We start from the raw sequence: 27804 nt of genomic DNA on the forward strand, positions 1-27804 counted from the left end.
CTGTGTCCCCCATGTGTTGGGAAGTTGACCATCATTTATTTAATGCATAAGAAAAATCTTTAATTTCATTAAGAACGATCAGTTTTGTCAACCTACAAAAACAAAATTAGTCATAAAGGGACACTAAAGCTATTTTTCCTTTGTTGTGTCTAAACATGGGCATTGTATTATGTATTACATTTTTTTGTTTGATGTTAATGTGCTAAAAGAAAAAAAATGTTCTTTATGCTTATGGGGTGTGTGACTATACACAAATAGAGTTATGGGAATTTTCTTTATCAGCCTGTGCACTTGTATCTCATGTAGGGTCCTGGTTCCTGACTCTCCGCAATAAAAATACCAGCAGGTGATCAAAGTATAGAGGTAGGTGTGTTCATTGTGAGACCTCAAATCAGACCCCACTTCCCATGGATCCTGTAAGCTGCATACTCAGATCAGACATATTGCCCTGTCAGCTATATGCCATGTCAGTTAAGTATCCAGTATTTTTACTTATATTGTACTGCTGGTTTTTTTTTGCTGACTAGCTACTTTTTTTTTAATAATATGTTCTTACATTTGCTTTAGGCATTTGAATCACAAGACAAATTTTCAATATGAATCTTTAATGTTTCATTAATCTGCTGCAAGCCAGATGCACCAGTGATACAAGTGATTAGATATATACAACACACTTTTCCATACATTTCCAACCATAATTTTTATCTGTAGTGAAAAGGCTTACAACATTTACTACAGAAGTGAGAGGGTGGTAAAACCTTGAGGGAAAGGACCTGACCATTTTTAAACATTTTTTTTATAAGAGACTGAAATCACAGGCACAAACAGACTGTTTTATATCCCTTTAAATGAGAAATAGAATTCACGGATTTGCAGAAAGTTGTTGTGCGAATGAAGATGATTTGTAAAATAAAATGTCTATTACATACAGTATGTGAAAGTTATCGATTCCTTAGTACACTTTATTTTCTTCAACCAAAAAAATTGGCAACATAAAAAAATATATGCTACCATTTAATTATCAATTTCTGCCAACTTTACTCGTACACCCTTAGCTGATGGTGATGCTGATTTAAACAAACAGGCAAACTTTTTATTTATTAAATGGACACTGAACCCAATTTTTTTTCTTTTGTGATTCAGATAGAGCATGCAATTTTAAGCAACTTTCTAATTTACTCCTATTAGCAAATTTTCTTCGTTCTCTTGCTATCTTTATTTGAAAAAGAAGGCAGAACTCTGGACAGCACTTTTTTATTGGTGGATTAATTTTTCCACCAATCAGCAAGGACAACCCAGGTTGTTCACCAAAAATGGGCCGGCATCTAAACTTACATTCTTGCATTTCAAATAAAGATACCAAGAGAATGAAGAAAATGTGATAATAGGAGTAAATTAGAAAGATGCTTAAAATTTCCTACTCTATCTGAATCACGAAAGAAAAAAAAATTGGGTTCAGTGTCCCTTTAATTATTTTATCACACATTAAATTTAAGCATATAAGATGCATAACCAGAGACATACTGTGATTACAATTGTTAGAATCATACAAAGATGTTGAATTACAGATTAATAATTATAGTACATAAATATATGAAAGTCATTGGCACTTTTTGGCAACTTGATTTCCAGTTAATTAAAGTATTCTATATTGCCAGGGAGCTTGAGATGTATAGTCAATAATAATTAATTTAATTATATATGTTGAAGTTGATGCTGTCACTAAATGATTAGAAGTCTTATGCCTTATGTCACATGGTACTTTCTGAAACATGGTTTAATTACATAAATTCCAGGAAGTGGCGTCACTAGGGTTGGTGTCACCCGGTGCGGTAACTTATGGTGTCACCCCCCCCTCCCCCCAGAAAGCAGACACACACAAACAGAAAAACACAGGCACACACACATACAAACACTCCGATACACTCAGACACACTTAGAAACATATACACACACACACAAAAACACTCAGGCACACACACAAACACTTAGACACACACACACAAAAACACTCAGGCACACACACAAACACTTAGACACACACACACAAAAACACTCAGGCACACACACAAACACTTAGACACACACACACACACACACAAAAACACTCAGGCACACACACAAACACTTACGCACACACACACACACACAAAAACACTCAGGCACACACACAAACATTTAGACACACACAAACACTTAGACACACACACACACACACAAAAACACTCAGGCACACACACAGAAACACTCAGACACACACACACACACAAGCACTCAGACACACACACACACAAAAACACTCAGGCACACACACAGAAACACTCAGACACACACACAAAAGCACTCAGACACACACACAAAAAAGCACTCGGTCAGGTGCCAGGCATCCCCCTCATGATTTCCCAGTTCCCGTTTAGAGAGACAGCACAGCAGTGAGTGACTCCACTGCTCCACATGTCACTGAGCAGTGAGCACAGATAGGCAGGCAGCAAAGTACAAACAAGCAAAAGCAGCCGGGAAAGCTATTTGTGGAAATTGCAGCGCTGGCTCAAGGGGCAAAAAAAATGAAGTGTCTACAACTTCCCCAGTCCCACTATTGTTCACAAATGCTGGCCCCTCTAATAAAAATATCTATGCATCTCTACATTGTATTTCTTTGAATTTCAATAAAATTAAAAAAAAAAATCTTTTTTTTTTTTTTTTTTGGTGGTGTCACCCCCTGGAGGGTGTCACCCTGGTGCGGCCCGCACTCCCTAGTGACGCCACTGGTTCCAGGAAAACATTTATCTATTAATCCAATAGGTATTAATTTATGCTTTCAGAGCCTGATGAGCTAAAGCTTTCAGCTCTGGTGAGATTATCTAAGATAAATTGTCAGTACTGTGAGCTCCCTCAAAGAAGTTGGAAAGACTAATTTAAGCTTTAGAGTTTATGCAGGGTTCTGGGTATGATGGATAGTTACATATATCACGATATAATGCAATTATCAGGCAGATAGTTTTTTTTGTTTGTCACATGGAAATTTTTTTTTTATTATTATTATTTTTATTTATTTTTGCAGATGATGCTCCACTAGCACTAATATAGTTAAAGGGATAGGAAAGCCAAAATTAAACTTTCTTGATTCCGATTGAGCATGTCATTTTAAGACACTTTTACATTCACTTCTATTTTCAAATGTGCTTCATTCTCTTCTCTTGGTATCCCCTGTTGAAAAAGAATACACACATATCCCACACTAGTGGGAGCTGCTGCTAATTGGTGCCTGCACACATTTTTCTTTTATGATTGGTTGACTAGATGTGTTCATCTTGCTGCCAGTAGTGCAATGTTGTTCCTTCAGCAAAGGATAACAAGAGAACAAAGCAAATTTGATAATGGAAGTAAATTGGAAAGTTGTTTAGAATTGTGTGTTCTATCCAAATCATGAAAGAAAATTTTGGGGTTTAATTGATTTTCGTTCATAAATAATAGGATAGTATTGGTGATATAGTAATGTTTCTAATCACAAATTAAATCAGACTAATGTACAAACTACAGAACAGATAATGGCCATTTAGATGTTAATCATAGAATATTTAATAAATTACATGAATATTAAATATTTTAAAAGATTTTAAGAATTCTAGGTAGCATAAATTAAATGAATTGAAAATATTGATGCACCATTGTTAAGTGCACCCTCCACTGTAGAGATAAATAAATATAAATATAAATACTGTACCTGTATTTTGAAAAAAGAAAATGGTTAAATTGTGAGGGAGGGTATAAAAGAGACTACAACATTTTTCCGAAATCTTATATCTGAGTTAAAGCAATTCGGAACCCTTCATTGTGGAACCAACGCCTGTAGTAAATCCAATTGAGTCTTTTTGCACTGTTTGCATTTACAAATATTTTTTTTCATATTTAGCACACAAATCACATTCTGCTTTTAGTAAATCCTGTACTGTCAGAAGAAGATACTAATAATTTGCATGAGGCTTCTGTTTATGTTTCATTCTAAGTACTCAGACTTAGGTATTTAAAGGGCACATTATGAATCTTGTGGGCTCTGTGGTTATTTGGTTATCACAAATGGGAGCATTTTGACTGCTTGGAGTAAATGTGTTGGCCTGGTACCCAAGCATGCTGCCCCTTGGTTATAAAGTGTAGTGAGATTATGATGCAAATTATGATTGTGAGGGGATTGGTTTAGACAGTGATGAATTTAACTACTATGGTTAACTTCACTGTGAAAGGTCTGAGGAGAGTAAGGAGTTAAAGAGAGTTCTTAGGGTAAAGAGTTATTGCAGTTAGGAGTAGTGCAATATATAGTCTGGATGAGATGAGAAGGCACTCCAAATATATAGGGATATCCCTGGTACCCATGTTATATGATGTGAATACCAGTGGTAGGTAACTCAATGCAACATTTAGATTTTTACCATCTGCACAGTGGCTGGTGTTATTGGTCACGGCAGGTATAATGAGAAACAAGCACTACCTGTAGGCAATTGTAATTTCTCTCCATATGAGGACTTAAATATTCATTTTAGCCCAATAATTTTGAGAACCAGAATTAATTCCATCAGTCACTTCTAATTATGACTGGATTGTGATCTTTTTAAGTGTCTGGGGAAAAAATAACTAGTAATATTATGGTAGTAATGTAATTAATTTATCTAGATTGTTGATGATTGCTGTCAGTTTTGAATCGATCATGTTTTGTAATAAAGTTCTAAAAAGTAAGCTACCAATTAATTCTTAACAATTATTTTGTAAATATTTTGGACATGGATTCCTTGGCGGCCCTTTTGCTGTTATTGCACTATCACACTTGTACATCAATGAATCAGTAATAAGATGCTATGCCAACACGGCCAAAGGTTACACTGAACTATTTTAAAATTCACTTTACAAAAAAAATATTTTTTTATTTTTTTTTTTAAAAGCCACGCTCCTGTTTTATGTAGCCAATATAAACTTTAATTTTAGAAAGCAATTAGATAGTAAAGTTATATAAACACACATTAGACTTGGTATGGTCTGTTCCTCCAGCCCCCTTCATTTCTTCTTTTGAATAGGCTGTAACATAGGGAGCAGTCCTTCACTATCTACATATGCTTTCTAAGGGCTTTCAAAGGGCTGGACTTCAAGACTGTCATATGACACACACACTGATTGGATATTCAATGGAATTCTCATTAAAAAAAAAAGTTTATCCCAGTGGGCTGGCATAACATTGTAATGGAAGTATTACTATAAGCACATATTTAACCCTTTTCACGTATAAATGAAAGAAAAAGGTACACAAATACTTTTTTAATGGATTACATATATGGCATTCGATTAGCTAAAGTTTACCATTACTTTAAGGAGTACTAAGTAATAAGCTTGATTGATACTATTAAAAAATCAGTACTTTGTAATACTGCCTTTTATCAAATTCTAACATTCAAATATACATTTAATAATGTATTCAAATGTTACTTTTAATATTTAAATGTAATATTTTAAATGTATAGTATAAGCATTGAGCTTTGGTGCTCAAAATAATATTTGCTCATCTCTAGTTATTATTATTATTATCATTTGTATAGCGCCGCAAAATTCCGTAGCTAATATACTAATTAAAAAATTCTAATATATTTATTAAAAAAATGTTCGCAGTCTAATTTTTTTATTTCTTCTCTGTTAAATCTTCCCTCCAGCCCTCATCTCACTTACATGCACTTACGTGTAAAATTCCTCTGCTGGTGAGATGGAGTTGGATTCCCAAGTGACATTGGAGTCATGAAAATAGTTGGTACAATTTTCTGTGTTCCAAGAATTTTGGCAGCTGGTCCATGGCAGCTCAGCCCGGAATGAGAAAATGAGGTAGTAAAGAGCCCAGGCCATAATGGTGTTGTAATAAGATGCTACATAGAGAGCTATCATGCAAATAGCATAGCCAATTCCTGAAGAGAGATGAACAGATCATGTATGAACATTTCAAACTATACAGTGAACAGTTAGGTGTTTCTGTGGCTGTTTGAGATCTGCTTCATGTTCAGGACTATATTTATGCATTGGAAAACCAGGCATATGCTGATGGCAGAAGAATTGTCATGGGGGGGGGGGAGCAATCAGATATTAAAGGGCCACTAAAGTCAAAATTAATGTTTTACGATTCACATAGAGAATGCAAATTTAAAGAAAAAAAAACAACAACTTTCCAATATAATTCCATTATCAAAATGTGCACATTATTTTTATATTTACACTATCTGAGCCTCCGGCTCCCACTGAGCATGTACAAAAGTGCACAGTATATACAGTTGTGCTCATAAGTTTACATACCCTGACAGAATTTATGATTTCTTGGCCATTTTTCAGAGAATATGAATGATAACACAAAAACTTTTCTTTCACTCATGGTTAGTGTTTGGCTGAAGCCATTTATTATCAATCAACTGTGTTTACTCTTTTTAAATCATAATGACAACAGAAACTACCCAAATGACCCTGATCAAAAGTGTACATACCCTGGTGATTTTGGCCTAATAACATGCACACAAGTTGACACAAAGGGGGTTGAATGGCTATTAAAGGTAACCATCCTCACCTGTGATCTGTTTGCTTGTAATTAGTGTATGTGTATAAAAGGTAAATTAGTTTCTGGACTCCTGACAGACCCTTGCATCTTTCATGCAGTGCTGCACTGACGTTTCTGGATTCTGAGTCATGGGGAAAGAAAATGAATTGTCAAAGGATCTGTGGGAAAAAAGTAGTTGAACTGTATAAAACAGGAAAGGGATATAAAAAGATATCCAAGGAATTGAGAATGCAAATCAGCAGTGTTGAAACTCTAATCAAGAAGTGGAAAATGAGGCGTTCTGTTTAATAACATACTGCATTCATCTTGCCATCAATTCTAACCAAATCTCCTGTGCCTTTGTAGCTCACACATCCCCAAAACATCAGCGATCCACCTCCATGTTTCACAGTAGGAATGGTGTACCTTTCATCATAGGCCTGTTGACTCCTCTCCAAATGTAGCGTTTATGGTTGTGGCCAAAAAGCTAAATTTTGGTCTCATCACTCCAAATGACTTTGTGCCAGAAGGTTTGAGGCTTGTCTCTGTGCTGTTTGGCGTATTGTATGCGGGATACTTTGTGGCATTTGCGTAGTAATGGCTTTCTTCTGGTGACTCGACCATGCAGCCCATCTTTCTTCAAGTGCCTCCTTATTGTGCATCTTGAAACAGCCACACCACATGTCCTGTATTTCACCTGAAGTTATTTGGGGGTTTGTCTTTGTATCCCGAACAATTTTCCTGGCAGTTGTGGCTGAAATTTTAGTTGGTCTACCTGACCGTGGTTTGGTTTCAACAGAACCCCTCATTTTCCACTTCTTTATTAGAGTTTGAACACTGCTGATCTACATTCTCAGTTCCTTGGATATCTTTTTATATCTCTTTCCTGTTGTATACAGTTCAACTACCTTTTCCCGCAGATCCTTTGACAATTCTTTTGCTTTCCCCATGACTCAGAATCCAGAATTGTCAGTACAGCACTGGATGAAAGATACAAGGGTCTGTCAGGAGTCCAGAAACTCATTGACCTTTTATACACACACTCTAATTACAAGAAAACAGATCACAGGTGAGGATGGTTACCTTTAATAGCCATTCAAACCCCTTTGTGTTAACTTGCGTGCATGTTATCAGGCCAAAATCACCAGGGTATGTAAACTTTTTATCAGGGTCATTTGGGTAGTTTCTGTTGCCAGAAAATATTGTACTGTTCACTTCAAATTTAAAGTAAGAGCTATTGCATTGTCATTTTTATTGTGAATTTATAAATTATTCAATTCTCCTGTATTTAGTGATCCTTTAATGCTAGTTCTATGGCATGATATTGGTCCACTCATATTCATTCCAAATGTTTATTTTATTACAAATTAATCATCCCTGGTTGTCTAGTGGTAGTGCAAGACTGAGCACGTCAGAAGTGCTACACTGCAACAATCCTGTCAGCTGCCATTTGATTTTGCAAATGATTCTATCACCCCAAAGATACTAATATAATTGTAATTTTTTTATAATGGACCATAATTTTCTGAAACCAAGTGTAAAATTGATACTACTAGCCACTTCCAGTGCAAAAATAAGCAGAGGAGAAAAATATATTTCTGAGTCCTATTTTTAAAAACACAATAAATAAAATATGAAAAATAATTTAAACGTACATTTGACCTTAAAGAAAAAAATATTTTAAAACCCTTTTATGGATTATCTTTTCCTGTTTTTTTTGTTGTTTTTTTTATAATTTCCAGTCGGCTAGATTTAGAGTTCTGCGGCCAAAGGGGTGCGTTAGCTACGAGTGCTTTTTTCTGGCCGCACCTTTAAAATAACTCTGGTATTGAGAGTCCACAGAATGGCTGCGTTAGGCTCCAAAAAAGGAGCGTACAGCATATTTAACGCCACTGCAACTCTCGATACCAGAGTTGCTTACGGAAGCGGCCAGCTTCAAAATGTGCTCGTGCACGATTCCCCCATAGGAAACAATGGGGCAGTTTGAGCTGAAAAAAAACCTAACACCTGCAAAAAAGCCGCGTTCAGCTCCTAACGCAGCCCCATTGTTGTCTATGGGGAAACACTTCCTACGTCTGCACCTAACACTCTAACATGTCCCCACGAGTCTAAACACCCCTAACCTTACACTTATTAACCCCTATTCTGCCGCCCCCGCTATCGCTGACCCCTGCATATTATTATTAACCCCTAATCTGCCGCTCCGTAAACCGCCGCTACTTACATTATCCCTATGTACCCCTAATCTGCTGCCCCTAACACCGCCGACCCCTATATTATATTTTTTAACCCCTAATCTGCCCCCCACAACGTCGCCTCCACCTGCCTACACTTATTAACCCCTAATCTGCCGACCGGACCGCACTGCTATTATAATAAAGTTATTAACCCCTAATCCGCCTCACTAACCCTATAATAAATAGTATTAACCCCTAATCTGCCCTCCCTAACATCGCCGACACCTAACTTCAAACATTAACCCCTAATCTGCCGACTAGAGCTCACCGCTATTCTAATAAATGTATTAACCCCTAAAGCTAAGTCTAACCCTAACACTAACACCCCCCTAAGTTAAATATAATTTACATCTAACGAAATTAATTAACTCTTATTAAATAAATTATTCCTATTTAAAGCTAAATACTTACCTGTAAAATAAACCCTAATATAGCTACAATATAAATTATAATTATATTGTAGCTATTTTAGGATTAATATTTATTTTACAGGCAACTTTGTATTTATTTTAACCAGGTACAATAGCTATTAAATAGTTAAGAACTATTTAATAGCTAAAATAGTTAAAATAATTACAAATTTACCTGTAAAATAAATCCTAACCTAAGTTACAATTAAACCTAACACTACACTATCAATAAATTAATTAAATAAAATACCTATAATTATCTACAATTAAACCTAACACTACACTATCAATAAATAAATTAAATACAATTCCTACGAATAAATACAATGACATAAACTAACTAAAGTACAAAAAATAAAAAAGAACTAAGTTACAAAAAATAAAAAAATATTTACAAACATTAGAAAAATATTACAACAATTTTAAACTAATTACACCTACTCTAAGCCCCCTAATAAAATAACAAAGACCCCCAAAATAAAAAAATGCCCTACCCTATTCTAAATTACTAAAGTTCAAAGCTCTTTTACCTTACCAGCCCTGAACAGGGCCCTTTGCGGGGCATGCCCCAAGAAGTTCAGCTCTTTTGCCTGTAAAAAAAAACATACAATACCCCCCCAACATTACAACCCACCACCCACATACCCCTAATCTAACCCAAACCCCCCTTAAATAAACCTAACACTAAGCCCCTGAAGATCTTCCTACCTTGAGTCGTCTTCACCCAGCCAAGCCAAATTCTTCATCCAAGCGGAGCAAGAAAAGGTCCTCCATCCGGTAGAAGTCTTCATCCAAGCGGGGCAAGAAGAGGTCCTCCATCCGGTAGAAGTCTTCATCCAAGCGGGGCAGAAGAGGTCTTCCATCCGATTGAAGTCTTCATCCAAGCGGCATCCATCTGGAGCGGAGCGGCAGCATCCTGAAGACCTCCGACGCGGAACATCCATCCTGGCCGACGACTGAACGACGAATGACGGTTCCTTTAAATGACGTCATCCAAGATGGCATCCCTCGAATTCCGATTGGCTGATAGGATTCTATCAGCCAATCGGAATTAAGGTAGGAATATTCTGATTGGCTGATGGAGTCAGCCAATCAGAATCAAGTTCAATCCGATTGGCTGATCCGATCAGCCAATCAGATTGAGCTCGCATTCTATTGGCTGATCGGAACAGCCAATAGAATGCAAGCTCAATCTGATTGGCTGATTGGATCAGCCAATCGGATTGAACTTGATTCTGATTGGCTGATTCCATCAGCCAATCAGAATATTCCTACCTTAATTCCGATTGGCTGATAGAATCCTATCAGCCAATCGGAATTCGAGGGACGCCATCTTGGATGACGTCATTTAAAGGAACCGTCATTCGTCGTTCAGTCGTCGGCCAGGATGGATGTTCCGCGTCGGAGGTCTTCAGGATGCTGCCGCTCCGCTCCGGATGGATGCCGCTTGGATGAAGACTTCAATCGGATGGAAGACCTCTTCTGCCCCGCTTGGATGAAGACTTCTACCGGATGGAGGACCTCTTCTTGCTCCGCTTGGATGAAGAATTTGGCTCGGCTGGGTGAAGACGACTCAAGGTAGGAAGATCTTCAGGGGCTTAGTGTTAGGTTTATTTAAGGGGGGTTTGGGTTAGATTAGGGGTATGTGGGTGGTGGGTTGCAATGTTGGGGGGGTATTGTATGGGTTTTTTTACAGGCAAAAGAGCTGAACTTCTTGGGGCATGCCCCGCAAAGGGCCCTGTTCAGGGCTGGTAAGGTAAAAGAGCTTTGAACTTTAGTAATTTAGAATAGGGTAGGGCATTTTTTTATTTTGGGGGTCTTTGTTATTTTATTAGGGGGCTTAGAGTAGGTGTAATTAGTTTAAAATTGTTGTAATATTTTTCTTATGTTTGTAAATATTTTTTTATTTTTTGTAACTTAGTTCTTTTTTATTTTTTGTACTTTAGTTAGTTTATTTCATTGTATTTATTTGTAGGAATTGTATTTAATTTATTTATTGATAGTGTAGTGTTAGGTTTAATTGTAACTTAGGTTAGGATTTATTTTACAGGTAAATTTGTAATTATTTTAACTATTTTAGATATTAAATAGTTATTAACTATTTAATAGCTATTGTAGCTAGTTAAAATAAATACAAAGTTACCTGTAAAATAAATATAAATCCTAAAATAGCTATAATATAAATATAATTTATATTGTAGCTATATTAGGATTTATTTTACAGGTAAGTATTTAGTTTTAAATAGGAATAATTTATTTAAGAAGAGTTAATTAATTTCGTTAGATTAAAATTATATTTAATTTAGGGAAGTGTTAGGGTTAGACTTAGCTTTAGGGGTTAATACATTTATTAGAATAGCGGTGAGCTCCAGTCGGCAGATTAGGGGTTAATAATTGAAGTTAGGTGTCAGCGATGTTAGGGAGGGCAGATTAGGGGTTAATACTATTTATTATAGGGTTATTGAGGCGGGAGTGAGGCGGATTAGGGGTTAATAACTTTATTATAGTAGCGGTGCGGTCCGCTCGGCAGATTAGGGGTTAATAAGTGTAGGCAGGTGGAGGCGACGTTGAGGTGGGCAGATTAGGGGTTAATAAATATAATATAGGGGTCAGCGGTGTTAGGGGCAGCAGATTAGGGGTACATAAGTATAACGTAGGTGGCGGTCGGCAGATTAGGGGTTAAAAAAATTTAATTGAGTGGCGGCGATGTGGGGGGGGCCTCGGTTTAGGGGTACATAGGTAGTTTATGGGTGTTAGTGTACTTTAGAGCACAGTAGTTAAGAGCTTTATAAACCGGCGTTAGCCCAGAAAGCTCTTAACTACTGACTTTTTTCTGCGGCTGGAGTTTTGTCGTTAGATTTCTAACGCTCACTTCAGACACGACTCTAAATACCGGAGTTAGAAAGATCCCATTGAAAAGATAGGATACGCAATTGACGTAAGGGGATCTGCGGAATGGAAAAGTCGTGGCTGGAAAGTGAGCGTTAGACCCTTTCCTGACTGACTCCAAATACCGGCGGTAGCCTAAAACCAGCGTTAGGAGCCTCTATCGCTGGTTTTCATGGCTACCGCCAAACTCTAAATCTAGGCCAGTGTGTTTAAAGGGGCCTTTACATTATTAAAGAAAGACTGTAACCTACCATACATCTTAAACAGTTCTTTACACATCTTACCTTTAAATAAGGGACATATTTTCCTCCATATTGATATACAGCCGTTCTTGTGATATTGACCCAAAGCCAACTCCATATAAAAGAGAGGGATCCCACCAAAAACAGCCATAATTACATATGGGATCAGGAACGCTCCTAAAACAACAAGTTAAAGGGAAATTTTAAAGTAAAAAAAAAAAAAATTCTCCATAAATTTATTAACCAAAGAAAATTAAAGAACAGAGTAAAATACCTTCCTTATTTATTTTGCTTGATTATGATGTACAATTGTGCTTGGCACATACACTCCAGAGTGGCAAATGCTATAACCTTAAATATTTCAAAATGCCTGAACCAGCTACATATTACACAGTGATTGCTTATTATAGCTTACTCTAATCGGCAACAATCAAGAGAGATAAGATAAACATACTCAAACGGCTTTCAAGTAGTACAATGTGCAGAGTTTTGTAGATCCCTAATACATTGACATATCATACATATCCTCTTGTAACTGGGACCCTTTGAAAAGTTAAAGTCAACCCCAGAGCAGTAGTGCACCACTGGTAGATAGGTGAACACATGGTGAGCCAATGGCAAGTAACATATGCGTGCAACCACCCCAGCTAGCTTCTAGTAGTTAAAGAGATAGTCTATTCAAAATTAAAGTTTCTTGATTCAGATAGAGCATGCAATTTTAAGCAACTTTCCAGTTTACTCCTATTATCAATTTTTCTTCATTCTCTTGGTATCTTTAGTTGAAAAAGCAATAATGTAAGCGCTGAACTAAAAATGGGATGGCTCCTAAGCTTACATTCTTGCTTTTTCAAATAAAGATACCAAGAGAATGAAGAAAAAATTATAATAGGAGTAAATAAGAAAGTGGCTTAAAATTAAATGCTCTATGTAAATCAGTTTAATTTTGACTAGACTATACCTTTAACTGCTGCTCCTGAATAGGGATGGGCAAATGTGCTGCAAGTATAATTCGTTTAGTAGAACGAATAGTCCTGTGGACATTAGTTTTGGACAATTGAATGTTCATAAGAATGAAAATCCATTAAAATTTGGTAATCAAATGTTACTTTCGTTTTTGAATGTTAATAATGAAATTGAATATCTACATTCGAAATTTCAAATGTAACACTAGATTTAACAAATACTATTCAAATGTTCAATAGTTCATGTGGTAGCAAATTTAGTAAATTGATACATAATAGATACAAATATATCAATTTGAATGTTGCATAATTTGAATATAACATTTTAAGAGAGCGTTAGAAATACTATTACAAATACATAGCTTTGAATTTTCTAATTCAAATATTGCATAATTCTAATTGAATTATTAAATTTTTTTAAATAGAATAGTAGATTGAAAGAAAGCATTAGAATTAGAAATACTATTACATAAAACGAATGTTAGAATGTTGTGCAAACATTCGAAATTCGAAACGAACGAGCCATTATTTTAAATGTTTGAATTTACAAAACATTTGCCCATCCCTACTCCTGAACCTACCTAGGAATGGTTTAAAAAAAGAATACCAAAATAAGTAAACTGAAAATTCTTTTAACATTGCATGCTCCATCTGAACCATTAACGTTTAATTTTGTTTAAAAAGTTTAAAAAAGTTTATCAAATTATTTATCTATGATTCTTAAATGGTAATAGTTATTTATTTATAGAAAATATATTTGGTTAGTGAAACACATAAATAATGTCTGCTACTTAAATCCCCTTTTTCGTATGAGGGCTTCATACAGCAAATACATGAGGTAAGTAAATGATTGCCGTACAATAGTAACTATTTTATTGCTAGCTTTTTTTAAAGTATATTTAACTTTTTATGAGAACTTTAAACAATATCAAATTATTTTCCCATGTTTTTATAATTAGGATTGGTATAATACAACAATATTTTATAAATAATATTTTATGAGTTATGATCTCCTTTCCAATATTATTTACAGGCAGCTAAATAAACTACACACAATTTTTTTTTATGATAAAGTAAAATCAGTACAAATATTAGGTGAGATACGACTAATGCGATCGTTATTTTTATTAATTTATTGTTATTATTAGTTGCTGTTATTATCATTAATTATTTTATAGTTATCAATAGAGTACATTTAAAAAAATAATTTTTGTAACTTTGACAGTATTTATTAAAATTAAAAAAATATATTGCCTATAGTACAGAATGTTAGTTATTATATATGTGTGACAGAAGTAAGATAAGTAAGATATAGAAAAAAATGACAAAATATATTTTTTATATGTATCTTCTTTTAAAATAATGTTATTACTTATTTCCTTTCGCCTAGATTTAGAGTTTGGCGTTAGCCGTCAAAACCAGCGTTAGGGGCTCCTAACGCTGGTTTTGGGCTACCGCTGGTATTTAGAGTCAGTCAGGAAAGGGTCTAACGCTCACTTTGCAGCCGCGACTTTTCCATACCGCAGATCCCCCTACGCCATTTGCGTATCCTATCTTTTCAATGGGATCTTTCTAACGCTGATATTTAGAGTCTTGGCTGAAGTGAGCGTTAGAAATCTAACGTCAAAACTCCAGCCGCAGCAAAAAGCCAGGAGTTAAGAGCTTTCTGGGCTAATGCCGGTTCATAAAGCTCTTAACTACTGTGCTCTAAAGTACACTAACACCCATAAACTACCTAAACCGAGGCCCCCCCACATCGCCGCCACTCTAATAAAAATTTTTAACCCCTAATCTGCTGACCGCACACCGCCGCAACCTACGTTATCCCTATGTACCCCTAATCTGCTGCCCCTAACACCGCCGACCCCTATATTATATTTATTAACCCCTAATCTGCCCCCCCAATGTTGCCGCTACCTACCTACAATTATTAACCCCTAATCTGCCGACCGGACCTCACCGCTACTATAATAAAGTTATTAACCCCTAATTCGCCTCACTCCCGCCTCAATAACCCTATAATAAATAGTATTAACCCCTAATCTGCCCTCCCTAACATCACCGACACCTAACTTCAAGTATTAACCCCTAATCTGCCGACCGGACCTCACCGCTACTCTATTAAATTTATTAACCCCTAAAGCTAAATCTAACCCTAACCCTAACACCCCCCTAAATTAAATATAATTTAAATCTAACTAAATAAAATAAATCTTATTAAATAAATTATTCCTATTTAAAGCTAAATACTTACATGTAAAATAAACCCTAATATAGCTACAATATAAATTATAATTATATTGTAGCTATTTTAGGATTTATATTTATTTTACAGGCAACTTTGTATTTATTTTAACCAGGTAAAATAGCTATTAAATAGTTAATAACTATTTAATAGCTACCTAGTTAAAATAATTACCAAATTACCTGTAAAATAAATCCTAACCTAAGTTACAATTAAACCTAACACTACACTATCAATAAATTAATTAAATAAATTACATACAATTATCTACAATTAAACCTAACACTACACTATCAATAAATTAATTAAATAAATTACCTACAATTATCTACAATTAAACCTAACACTACACTATCATTAAATTAATTAAATAAATTACCTACAAATACCTACAAATAAATACAATTAAATAAACTAACTAAAGTACAAAAAATAAAAAAAGCTAAGTTACAAAAAATAAAAAATTAATTTACAAACATAATAAAAAGATTAAAACAATTTTAAACTAATTACACCTACTCTAAGCCCCTTAATAAAATAACAAAGCCCCCCAAAATAAAAAAATGCCCTACCCTATTCTAAAATTAAAATTGAAAAGCTCTTTTACCTTACCAGCCCTTAAAAGGGCCTTTTGCGGGGCATGCCCCAAAGAAATCAGCTCTTCTGCCTGTAAAAAAAAACACAATACCACCCCAACATTACAACCCACCCCCCACATACCCCTAATCTAACCCAAACCCCCCTAAATAAACCTAACACTAAGCCCCTGAAGATCTTCCTACCTTGTCTTCACCACGCCGGGTATCACCGATCGGTCCTCCAGAGGGTCCCGAAGTCTTCATCCTATCCGGCAAGAAGAAGTCCAGAAGAGGCTCCAAAGTCTTCATCCTATCCGGGCAGAAGTGGAGATCCGGACCGGCAAGCATCTTCATCCAAGCGACATCTTCTATCTTCATCCATCCAACGACGAGCGGCTCCATCTTCAAGACCTCCGGTGCGGATCCATCCTCTTCTTCCAACGTCCTAACACAGAATGAAGGCTCCTTTAAGGGACATCATCCAAGATGGCGTCCCTCGAATTCCGATTGGCTGATAGGATTCTATCAGCCAATCGGAATTAAGGTAGGAAAAATCTGATTGGCTGATGGAATCAGCCAATCAGATTCAAGTTCAATCCGATTGGCTGATACAATCAGCCAATCAGATTGAGCTCGCATTCTATTGGCTGATCGGAACAGCCAAAAGAATGCAAGCTCAATCTGATTGGCTGATTGGATCAGCCAATTGGATTGAACTTGAATCTGATCAGATTTTTCCTACCTTAATTCCGATTGGCTGATAGAATTCTATCAGCCAATCGGAATTCGAGGGACGCCATCTTGGATGATGTCCCTTAAAGGAGCCTTCATTCTGTGTTAGGACGTCGGAAGAAGAGGATGGATCCGCGCCGGAGGTCTTGAAGATGGAGCCGCTCGTCGTCAGATGGATGAAGATAGAAGATGCCACTTGGATGAAGATGTTTGCCGGTCCGGATCTCCTCTTCTGCCCGGATAGGATGAAGACTTTGGAGCCTCTTCTGGACTTCTTCTTGCCGGATAGGATGAAGACTTCGGGACCCTCTGGAGGACCGATCGGTGATACCCGGTGTGGTGAAGACAAGGTAGGAAGATCTTCAGGGGCTTAGTGTTAGGTTTATTTAAGGGGGGTTTGGGTTAGATTAGGGGCAGGGCCGCCACTAGAAATTTTGGGGCCCCTGACTCAACCATTGATCAGGCCCCCCCCCCCTCCTTTGACATGTGCAATTTTTGACCAAGTGAATAAAACGTATATGCACTTTATTCTTGTCTATTTAAACTTGGAAATGTTGTAAAGGTAGTAGTATACACACAGACACACTCATACACTGAAACACACACACACACTCACACATAAGGATTCACATATAGACACTCTAGCAGACACGCAAAGAAACACACTCAGACACAGACACCAAAACAGACACTTAGCACTTGTTTACATTGACCTGACAAGTAATGAGGTAAACTACAGTTTTGTAAAAAAAACGAGATTTAGAAAACAAAATATGGAGTTCTGATTATCTTTTTGTAAAGGAAGATGACAACTAAATTACGACAACAGCATGCAGTGGCTGAAAGGAAGGGCCCTGAACTGCCTAAACAATAATTTAAAGGTTAAATGGTGGAGAGGTTACTTCCGGAAAGGTCTTGTTAGTCTCAAAGTCTGTAGAAAGATGTGAATAATTAGTAGTAAGGTCAAAATGTCCTAAAAAGGAACAGACAATGGACACACACACAAACTCAAACTTGCACATACAACCAAGGAAAGACCAACAAAGACAGCCTCAGAAAACACACAAAGACATACACACACACACACAGAGACACCCACAGAAAACACACAAAGACATACACACAGAGAGACAACCACATAAAAAACACAGAAAGACATACATACACACACTCTCACTGACACATCCACAGAAAACACACAAAGACATACACACACCCTCACAGAGACACCCACATAAAACACACACCCTCACAGAGACATCCACAGAAAACACAGACATACATACATACATACATACATACACACACACACACACACACCCTCACAGAGACATCCACAGAAAGCACAGACATACACACCCACCCTCACAGAGGCATCCAGAGAAAATGCACAAAGACAAACATACACACACGCTCACAGAGACACCCACAGAAAAAGCTCAAAGACATATGCACACACCCTCACAGACATCCACAGAAAATGCACAAAGACATACACACCCACCCTCACAGAGAGACCCACAGATAAAAAATACATACACACTCATAGAGACACAAACCAAAGCACAAAGACATAAACACAGACACCCACAGAAACACTCACAGGAGGAAACATTTATGCACCTTGCATCCCCTAAATCAACAGTGTGTGACATGCATGATAATTTTTTTTAGAAATTAAGAGATCACTTTTTAAAGAATCATATTTGTAAATGTGCAAACAAAAATAATTCTGTGAATTCAAATATGTACATTAATGAGCTGGGTAGATGGCTAGATGAAGAAAAGTACCTTTAAAACGTTGACATATGTTTGTTTGTTTTTTTCCCCATTTTCCCCAACCTAGAGCACCACTTCAAATATAGTGTACAAATTTTCCCATTTTTCAGCTGTACTTATGGATTTTGAAAATGCTGTACTCTATATGGTCTTGGTGGAACCATAAGCTGTGGTACTCATACCATTAGATTTGGTTAAATGCAGGATTTAGGCTTGTTGGTATGTATTTCAAAATTAAGTCAGCTGTAGTGTAAACTGAACAGTTTTAAGTTAACCTGTCTCATTTCAAACACTGAGCAATCTTAGTCTGAGAGAATAACATTTTATGCAGATGTAAAAATCTTAGATAAAATGCCTCCTTGCATCTGGAAAGTTGATGCATAAAGGGGCAGTAAACTGGAATGTAATATATATATATATATATATTATATAAAATGCAAATCTGCCAAAAGGGCATCTACCATTTGTGTATTGAGGAGGAAACATTTATGCATGGTTTTAAATATAGAATTTCTACAGCATTGTCAAATAATTATAAATACACTGCTGCTAAAAAAAATGTGTTTTTATGGACCCCTAGCCCAACCAAACAACTACTACTACACTGAAGTTACAATCCAAAATTGCACAAAGAAATAAAAAACATTTGCTAAATAAGTCCTACCTCCTCTGCAAATGAAAGTGATCTGCCGTCTGATTCAGGCACACACTGTACAAAGTGCCAAGTCTGTCTCACACTGTGCATAGTGGTTTAGTGCACACTAAGAAATCCTCTCAAATGCTAATACTTTACTCGGTGTAATAACATTTCCCATGCTCAATTAGCACTCTGCTGTAGTACCCACTGGTGGCTGCCCAAATTTAAAAAAAAAAAAAAAAAAAATTTTTTTTTTTTTTTTTTTTTTAGTTCTTGCCTCATGGGGCCCCCCTGGCTCATTGGGCCCCTGACAGGAGTCACCCCTGTCACCCCCTGATGGCGGCCCTGATTAGGGGTATGTGGGTGGTGGGTTGTAATGTTGCGGGGTGGTATTGTGTTTTTTTTTACAGGCAAAAGAGCTGATTTCTTTGGGGCATGCCCCGCAAAAGGCCCTTTTAAGGGCTGGTAAGGTAAAAGAGCTTTTCAATTTTAATTTTAGAATAGGGTAGGGCATTTTTTTATTTTGGGGGGCTTGTTATTTTATTAGGGGGCTAAGAGTAGGTGTAATTAGTTTAAAATTGTTGTAATATTTTTATTTTGTTTGTAAATTATTTTTTTATTTTTTTGTAACTTAGCTTTTTTTATTTTTTGTACTTTAGTTAGTTTATTTAATTGTATTTATTTGTAGGTATTTGTAGGTAATTTATTTAATTAATTTAATGATAGTGTAGTGTTAGGTTTAATTGTAGATAATTGTAGGTAATTTAATTAATTTATTGATAGTGTAGTGTTAGGTTTAATTGTAACTTAGGCTAGGATTTATTTTACAGGTAATTTGGTAATTATTTTAACTAGGTAGCTATTAAATAGTTATTAACTATTTAATAGCTATTGTACCTGGTTAAAATAAATACAAAGTTGCCTGTAAAATAAATATAAATCCTAAAATAGCTACAATATAATTATAATTTATATTGTAGCTATATTAGGGTTTATTTTACAGGTAAGTATTTAGCTTTAAATAGGAATAATTTATTTAATAAGATTTATTTTATTTCGTTAGATTTAAATTATATTTAACTTAGGGGGGTGTTAGGGTTCGGGTTAGAGTTAGCTTTAGGGGTTAATACATTTATTATAGTAGCGGTGAGGTCCGGTCGGCAGATTAGGAATTAATTATTGTAGGTAGCTGGCGGCGACGTTGTGGGGGGCAGATTAGGGGTTAATAAATATAATATAGGGGTCGGCGATGTTAGGGGCAGCAGATTAGGGGTACATAGGTATAATGTAGGTTTCGGCGGTGTACGGAGCGGCAGATTAGGGGTTAAAAAAATATGCAGGTGTCAGCGATAGCGGGGGCGGCAGATTAGGGGTTAATAAGTGTAAGGTTAGGGGTGTTTAGACTTGGGGTACATGTTAGGGTGTTAGGTGCAGACATAGGAAGTGTTTTCCCATAGGAAACAATGGGGCTGCGTTAGGAGCTGAACGCTGCTTTTTTGCAGGTGTTAGGTTTTTTTTCAGCTCAAACTGCCCCATTGTTTCCTATGGGGGAATCGTGCACGAGCACGTTTTTTAAGCTGGCCGCGTCCGTATTCACCGCTGGTATTGAGAGTTGCAGTGGCGGTAAATTATGCTATACGCTCCCTTTTTGGAGCCTAACACAGCCATTCTGTGAACTTTAAATACCAGCAGTATTTAAAAGGTGCGGGGAAAAAAAAACCAGCATTAGCTATGCGGGTCGTTACCGACAAAACTCTAAATCTAGCCGTTTGTTAGGTGATATGTGATTTTCCACAGGTGTTATTATGTGAAATGAAATAATTATGTCCAAAGGAAAACAGAAAAGCTGGTACATCAGCTAATATAGTAAAATATACAACAACCCAAATATGGCACGATGGGTTAATAATACCCTTCACTGCATGGTAAACTGCAAACTGCATTTAAAAAAAAAAAAAAGCATTGGTTATTCTAATGCACAATTAGTAACTGAAATAAAAGGATATAGAAATATTTGTATAGTACATATATTATTTAAAACAGTGGGAAAGCTTTACTGATTCTGGGAAAGTGTTACTGATTCTGGTAGTACCGACAATTCTCATTTGGTTGGTAGAATGTGAATTGCCACATGTGATGTCCTAAATTTTGTCCTACATTATGTCATTAAATTTCTTACTGATTATGTCGCTATCATCAGCCTTTGCATGGAGTTTAAGTCCAGAAATCCCTGGCATTTGAAAGTTTCAGTGCTAACCTAGACTTTGGGACTAACAGGAGTTTTTTGTCAATTCGTTTCCTACGGTGTTATATATATAAAAAGTAACATTTTCATAAATTTCCTGCTTTAGAATGTGTAAATGTATTAGGGAATTACCTTAGGTATCTACTGGATTCATGTGTGCAATAGTCAGGTTTCAGGTCAAGGTCAGAAATCAGAAAATTGATTCACAGCCAGGTCCTGAAGTACAGCGTGGAACCAGAAGAATACTCCAAAGCACAAATACAAAGGTCAGCAGCCGACACAACATTGGAGCAGGCAAGAGGCAAAGTCCAGGAAACAGGCCAGAGTCACACCATGAAAGGGAGGTCAGGAACAAAAATGCCAGACTCATCATCAATGACTAACCAATCACCAAATATAATTTTAGGGGCCTTTTATAACTTCCAGTGCCACTTTTAGCACACTTTCTGATGCAAAGTCCAACATTTACATCACAAATTGCTCATTCTTCCTTCTAGACCTCACTGCCTGAACTATGTTTAGCGCTACTGTTGCTGAGCCCCATACCTCCTTTAGCTCACCATAAGTCTTGAATAGCACTATACCCTGTGTTATATCCTACAACTCCTCTTTGTAGAGTACTGTCCATATAATACTTGTGATTAAAAAAAAAAGGCAATGGGCACTTGAAATAAAAAAAAACATGGTCTGTGTATTGTTTGTAATGCAAGGACATTAGTAAATTTGATGTGTCTCATATAGCATTTCTCCGAGTTTTCTGATTCAATAAAATTCCAATCCTGAAGAAAACCAGTACAAAGTTTTCATTTTGTTTATGAGTGGCTTCACACAGTCTTAACTCCACCAAAAATTTAGTTGCATCCCAAACCACAAGAAAACACAATTTTTGCATTTGTATTGATTTTTCATATTATTTTCCAAAATTGGGCCATCTTTGGGACAAAGCCAATAACAATGTAGGAGATCTGCTTGCGGGTAGTTACACTTAGAACAATTTACGACAGTCTCATTATATCATTAAGAAAGTTTAGCCAGTGTATTATAGATTTTATTAATTAGCCTAAAATAAAATGCTCTCCAAGCAATAAATGAGAATGTTTTATCTATTAGACTAATACTATGTTTTACATCCCCTCATGTTATATCTGGAAAATGTATAAGCCATTGTGTGCCAAATTATCTAAATGTATCTGTTCTTGATAAAAAAATAAGAATATTATAAAGATTTGATTTAGAATACACTTCTGCTTGATATAATATTATATTTTTATCTAGCTCCCCAATATTCCAATTTAAGTCAAATTTTGATTGCAAATTCAAAGAAATTGTATATTTTGTAAATATGCAAAGAAACTAAATAAAGAAACGCGGAGCATCCTCTTCTGTCCACGGCCGACGACTGAATGAAGGTTCCTTTAAATGACGTCATGCAAGATGGCACCCCTTCAATTCCGATTGGCTGATAGAATTCTATCAGCCAATCGGAATTAAGGTAGAAAAAATCCTATTGGCTGATGCAATCAGCCAATAGGATTGAACTGGCATTCTATTGGCTGATTGGAACAGCCAATAGAATGCCAGCTCAATCCTATTGGCTGATTGGATCAGCCAATAGGATTGAAGTTCAATCATATTGGCTGATTGCATCAGCCAATAGGATTTTTTCTACCTTAATTCCGATTGGAATCGGAATTGAAGGGACACCATCTTGGATGACGTCATTTAAAGGAACCTTCATTCAGTCGTCGGCCGTGGACAGAAGAGGATGCTCCGCGTCGGATGTCTTGAAGATGGACCCGCTCCGCGCCGGATGGATGAAGATGGAAGATGCCGTCTGGATGAAGACTTCTGCCCGTCTGGAGGACCACTTCTGCCCGGTTGGGTGAAGACGTCTCACGGTAAGGTGATCTTCAAGGGCTTAGTGTTAGGTTTTTTAAGGGGGGATTGGGTGGGTTTTAGAGTAAGGTTGGTTGTGTGGGCGGTGGGTTTTAATGTTGGGGGGGTATTTGTACTTTTTTTTATAGGTAAAAGAGATGATTACTTTGGGGCAATGCCCCGCAAAAGGCCCTTTTAAGGGCTATTTGTAATTTAGTGTAGGGTAGGGCTTTTTTTATTTTGGGGGGCTTTTTTATTTTGTTAGGGGGATTAGAGTAGGTGTAATTAGTTTAAAAATCTTTTGATTTCTTTATTATTTTCTGTAATTTAGTGTTTTTTTCTTTAGATAATTTTATTTAATTGTAATTAATTGTATTTAATTTAGTTAATTTATTTAATTATAGTGTAGTGTTAGGTGTTAGTGTAACTTAGGTTAGGTTTTATTTTACAGGTAATTTTGTCTTTATTTTAACTAGGTAGTTATTAAATAGTTAATAACTATTTAATAACTATTGTACCTAGTTAAAATAAATACAAAGTAAAATAAAAATAAACCCTGAGCTAGCTACAATGTAACTATTAGTTATATTGTACCTAGTTTAGGGTTTATTTTATAGGTAAGTATTTAGTTTTAAATAAGAATTATTTAGTTAATGATAGTAATTTTATTTAGATTTATTGTAATTATATTTAAGTTAGGGGGGTTAGGGTTAGACTTAGGTTTATGGATTAATACATTTAATATAGTGGCGGCGACGTTGGGGGCGGCAGATTAGGGGTTAATAAATGTAGGTAGGTGGCGGCGATGTTAGGGATTAATAATATTTAAATAGTGTTTGGGAGGCGGGAGTGCGGAGGTTTAGGGGTCAATATGTTTATTATAGTGGCGGCGATGTCTGGTTCGGCAGATTAGGGGTTAAAAATTGTATTTTAGTGATTGCGATGTGGGGGGGCCTCGGTTTAGGGGTTAATAGGTAGTTTATGGGTGTTAGTGTACTTTTTAGCACTTTAGTTAAGAGTTTTATGCTACGGCGTTGTAGTGTAAAACTCTTAACTACTGACTTAAAAATGTGGTACCAGTCTTGACAGGAGAGGGTGTACCGCTCACTTTTTGTCAGACTTGTAATACCGGCGCTATGCAAGTCCCATTGAAAATATAGGATATGCAATTGATGTAAGTGGATTTGTGGTATTTCCGAGTCTGGCCAAAAAAGTGAGCGGTACACCTGTACTTGCAAGACTCGTAATACCAGCGGGCATTAAAAAGCAGCGTTAGGATCTCTTAACGCTGCTTTTTAACCCTAACGCACAACTCGTAATCTAGGCCTTTGTTTATTGCCTTGAATCTTAACTATATGGTTATGGTTATGTGTATTAGCTCAATCTTCTAGATCAGAAACACTGGCCTCCACTTAAGCTATCCTAGTGGCAAATTGTCTAACTTCATTAGTCAAACTGGCCATTTATTTTTTAAGTAACTAAAATTTGGGCATTATCAGCTCTGCAAACTGGTTCACCAAAGATTGAGAATCCACATTTACTGCAGCAATATAGTTAATATCATTAACTAAATCTAAACTGGTGTCTATAGACTTATTTCTCTTATCTTTCTGTTTAGGCAGCATAGCAGGTGACTTAGATTTAACATAAGATACAAATGTTTGTATAAGAGTTAAACACACAACAATGTAGTGATCTAAAGTGCAAACAAAGAGTATAGAATAAATATAGCAATATCAAAATGATCAAATTTACTTTTATTATCAAATTTGCATCATTATCTATATTGAAGGAGCAGCAATGCGCTACTGGAAGCTATCTGAACGCATCTAAGAGCACATCTGGTATTGAACCCTGGTCTCTCTAGATCTAAACCTTTGCTCTGCCACTTCAGAAGTCAGATCTGTTTCCTTTCATACATTACCTTGAACCTGGCTCCTGCATCATTATATTGATCTCTCTTCACCTGACTCTGATCATGCAGCTGATTTTGGGCCTATAAGAGTTCACTTCCTGCTATCTTGCCTTGCCAGATTATTGTGGTTGTTTGCTCACCATTAAAGGGATTCTAAACTAAATTTTTGTCTTTCAGAATTCAGATAGAGCATGCTATTTTGAGCAACTTTCTAATTTACGCTTATTATCAATTTTTCTTTGTTCTCTTGCTATCTTTATTTGATTGGTGGCTAAATGTAGTGGCTAAATGTAGCCACCAATAAGCAAGCGCTTCCCAGGGTGCTGAATCAAAAATGATCCAGCTACTAAGCTTTGCATTCCCGTTTTTCAAATAAAGATACCAAGAGAATGAAGAAAAAATTATAATAGGAGTAAATTAGAAAGTAACTTAAAATTGCATGCTCTATCCGAATCATGAAAGAAAATTGGGTTTAGTGTCCCTTTAATGTAGCTACTATTTGTGGATTACTTTCCTATGTATCAACTTCAGTTTGTTTAAATTCTCTTAGCAGTTCTCCAATCCCTGACTAAGGCTTGGTTTTGGTGTTCGCAACTTTCCTCATGTTTTCAAACTAGATGCCTGTCTTTCTGCTTTTCCAGCTACTGGATTCCTTCCTGCTGAGTATCAGTATCATTACAGCATCAGGTGAACCAATCACAAGAGCTTACATGTGCAGTCACCAATCAGCAGCTAGCTTTCAATAGTGCATTGATGCTCCACAGCCAACCTAGGTGTGCTGTTCAACAAAGGATATCAAGAGAACAAAGCAAAATAGATAATATAAGTAAAATTGGAAAGTTGTTTACAATTGCATGCTCTTTCTAAATCTTGAATTTTTGGGGTTTTATGTCCCTTTAAAGTCTATAGGGAATTTTGTAGATAAATAATTTGATAAACTTTTCTAAAAGATTGTAATAGACCCTGTGTGTTTAAACTATATTTTCCTGTTCTATCTTATAAATAGTTTGAGCAGTTTTCTACATTAAATGGCAGCTGCATAACAATCTGAATAACTGTGAAACCTGTATAAACATATCAAATAACAAATAAATAAAGGTAAGTTGAAATAGTGTGCAGAATCATTTAAAACATAACCATAACAGTAAGTAAACTTTCCTAAGAAGTTTGCAGAGAATATGGATATTAAAATTCAAAAGTAACAACAGAAGAAGGTAAAATTGGAGAGGTCCATTTATGTGAAATAATTACATTTGTTTATTTGTTTTAAGGGAAGACCTTGGGCAGTTTTCTCCTACCCAGGTAAGTGCACACAAGCGTGAACCTGAAATTGCTTCGAGATAAATTCATTTTTCTGACTGCTGTCAATCAAAGGAACAAGTAATAATCAATGTCAAGTCTACAGAACCAGGTCTTCTAGCATAGTATTATTACAGATGAAGTTGAAAGAAGACTTAAAGGGACATGAAACCCCAAACAATTATTTCATGATTCAGATAGAGGATGCCCTTTTAAACAACTTTCCAATATACTTATTTTATCTAAATTACTTTATTCTCTTGGTAGCTTTTGTTGAAGAGCACACATAGGTAGTCTCAGGAGCTGGGAGCTAGCTGCTGATTGGTGGCTGCACAGAGATACCTCTTATCATTGGCTTACCAATGTGTTCAGCTAGCTCCCAGAAGTGCATTGCTGCTCATTAAAATCAAAAGGACACAGAGAATGAAGCAAAACTGATAATAGAAGTAAATTGTAAAGTTGTTTGAAATTGTGTGCTCTGTGTGAATCATGAAAGAAACAATTTAGTTCCATGTCCTTTTAAAAAACATTGAGTTCAACATTCACAGATTTTAATCCTACAGGAACTTATTGTATATCTCTTTACCCCTAGCCTTAAAGTGTGACCTTGTGTTCCAAATACATTTCTTGGAATAAACAATGCTCCTGCTAACTCTCTATATGGACCATGGATGTACATATATAAAGTAACTATATTACTCCGTTTGGCTATCCTTTTTTCATAGCTTAAATCTTCCATTGCCCTTATTAATGTTATAGACCTACTCTGAACTCTTTTTAGTTTTGCAATGTCCTTTTTAATAATTGTTTCCAAAAACTTTACTCAATACACGAGGTGAGGTCTTAACAGGGATATATATTTAGGGGCAGAATTATGCCCCTTGGAATTGAGCACAGCTTTATATTTTTTGTGTATAAGAACCCCTAAATACTTTTCCCTCTCTGTTTAGTCAAGTCTTGTCCTAATTTAAAAGGACACATCTTGCTTTTGTGAAGTATAGCAAATTCTGTAACCTGCAAATGCTGCAAATAAAATACCTGGTTTAGGCTAACTGCAAAATTTCTAAAACTTAGTTTGTAGATTTTGCTTTTTGGCCTCTCTAGGGAATGTGGGATAAAATTAATTTTTACACAAAAGCAAGAGGTGTTTAATGTCCCTTTTAAGTAACAGATAGGTAAACACATTTGCTTTTAAATCTTACA

At 36.1% G+C, this 27804-nt stretch overlaps 1 protein-coding gene across 2 annotated transcripts in view; it reads right to left on the reverse strand.

Annotated features, from left to right (window-relative positions):
• Nucleotides 1–27804, reverse strand: part of SLC6A4 (solute carrier family 6 member 4) — a 236591-nt gene that overhangs the window by 94072 nt on the left and 114715 nt on the right. For both annotated transcript variants that reach the window (XM_053706143.1, XM_053706142.1), the window contains exons 3-4: nt 12377–12511; nt 5720–5939 (exon numbers count right to left, since the gene is read on the reverse strand). In XM_053706143.1, the coding sequence (XP_053562118.1) occupies nt 5720–5939; nt 12377–12511 (355 nt within the window). The remainder of the gene's footprint in view (nt 1–5719; nt 5940–12376; nt 12512–27804) is intronic.

This window comes from Bombina bombina, chromosome 3, assembly GCF_027579735.1.
Source record: "Bombina bombina isolate aBomBom1 chromosome 3, aBomBom1.pri, whole genome shotgun sequence".
Lineage (NCBI taxonomy): Eukaryota > Metazoa > Chordata > Amphibia > Anura > Bombinatoridae > Bombina > Bombina bombina.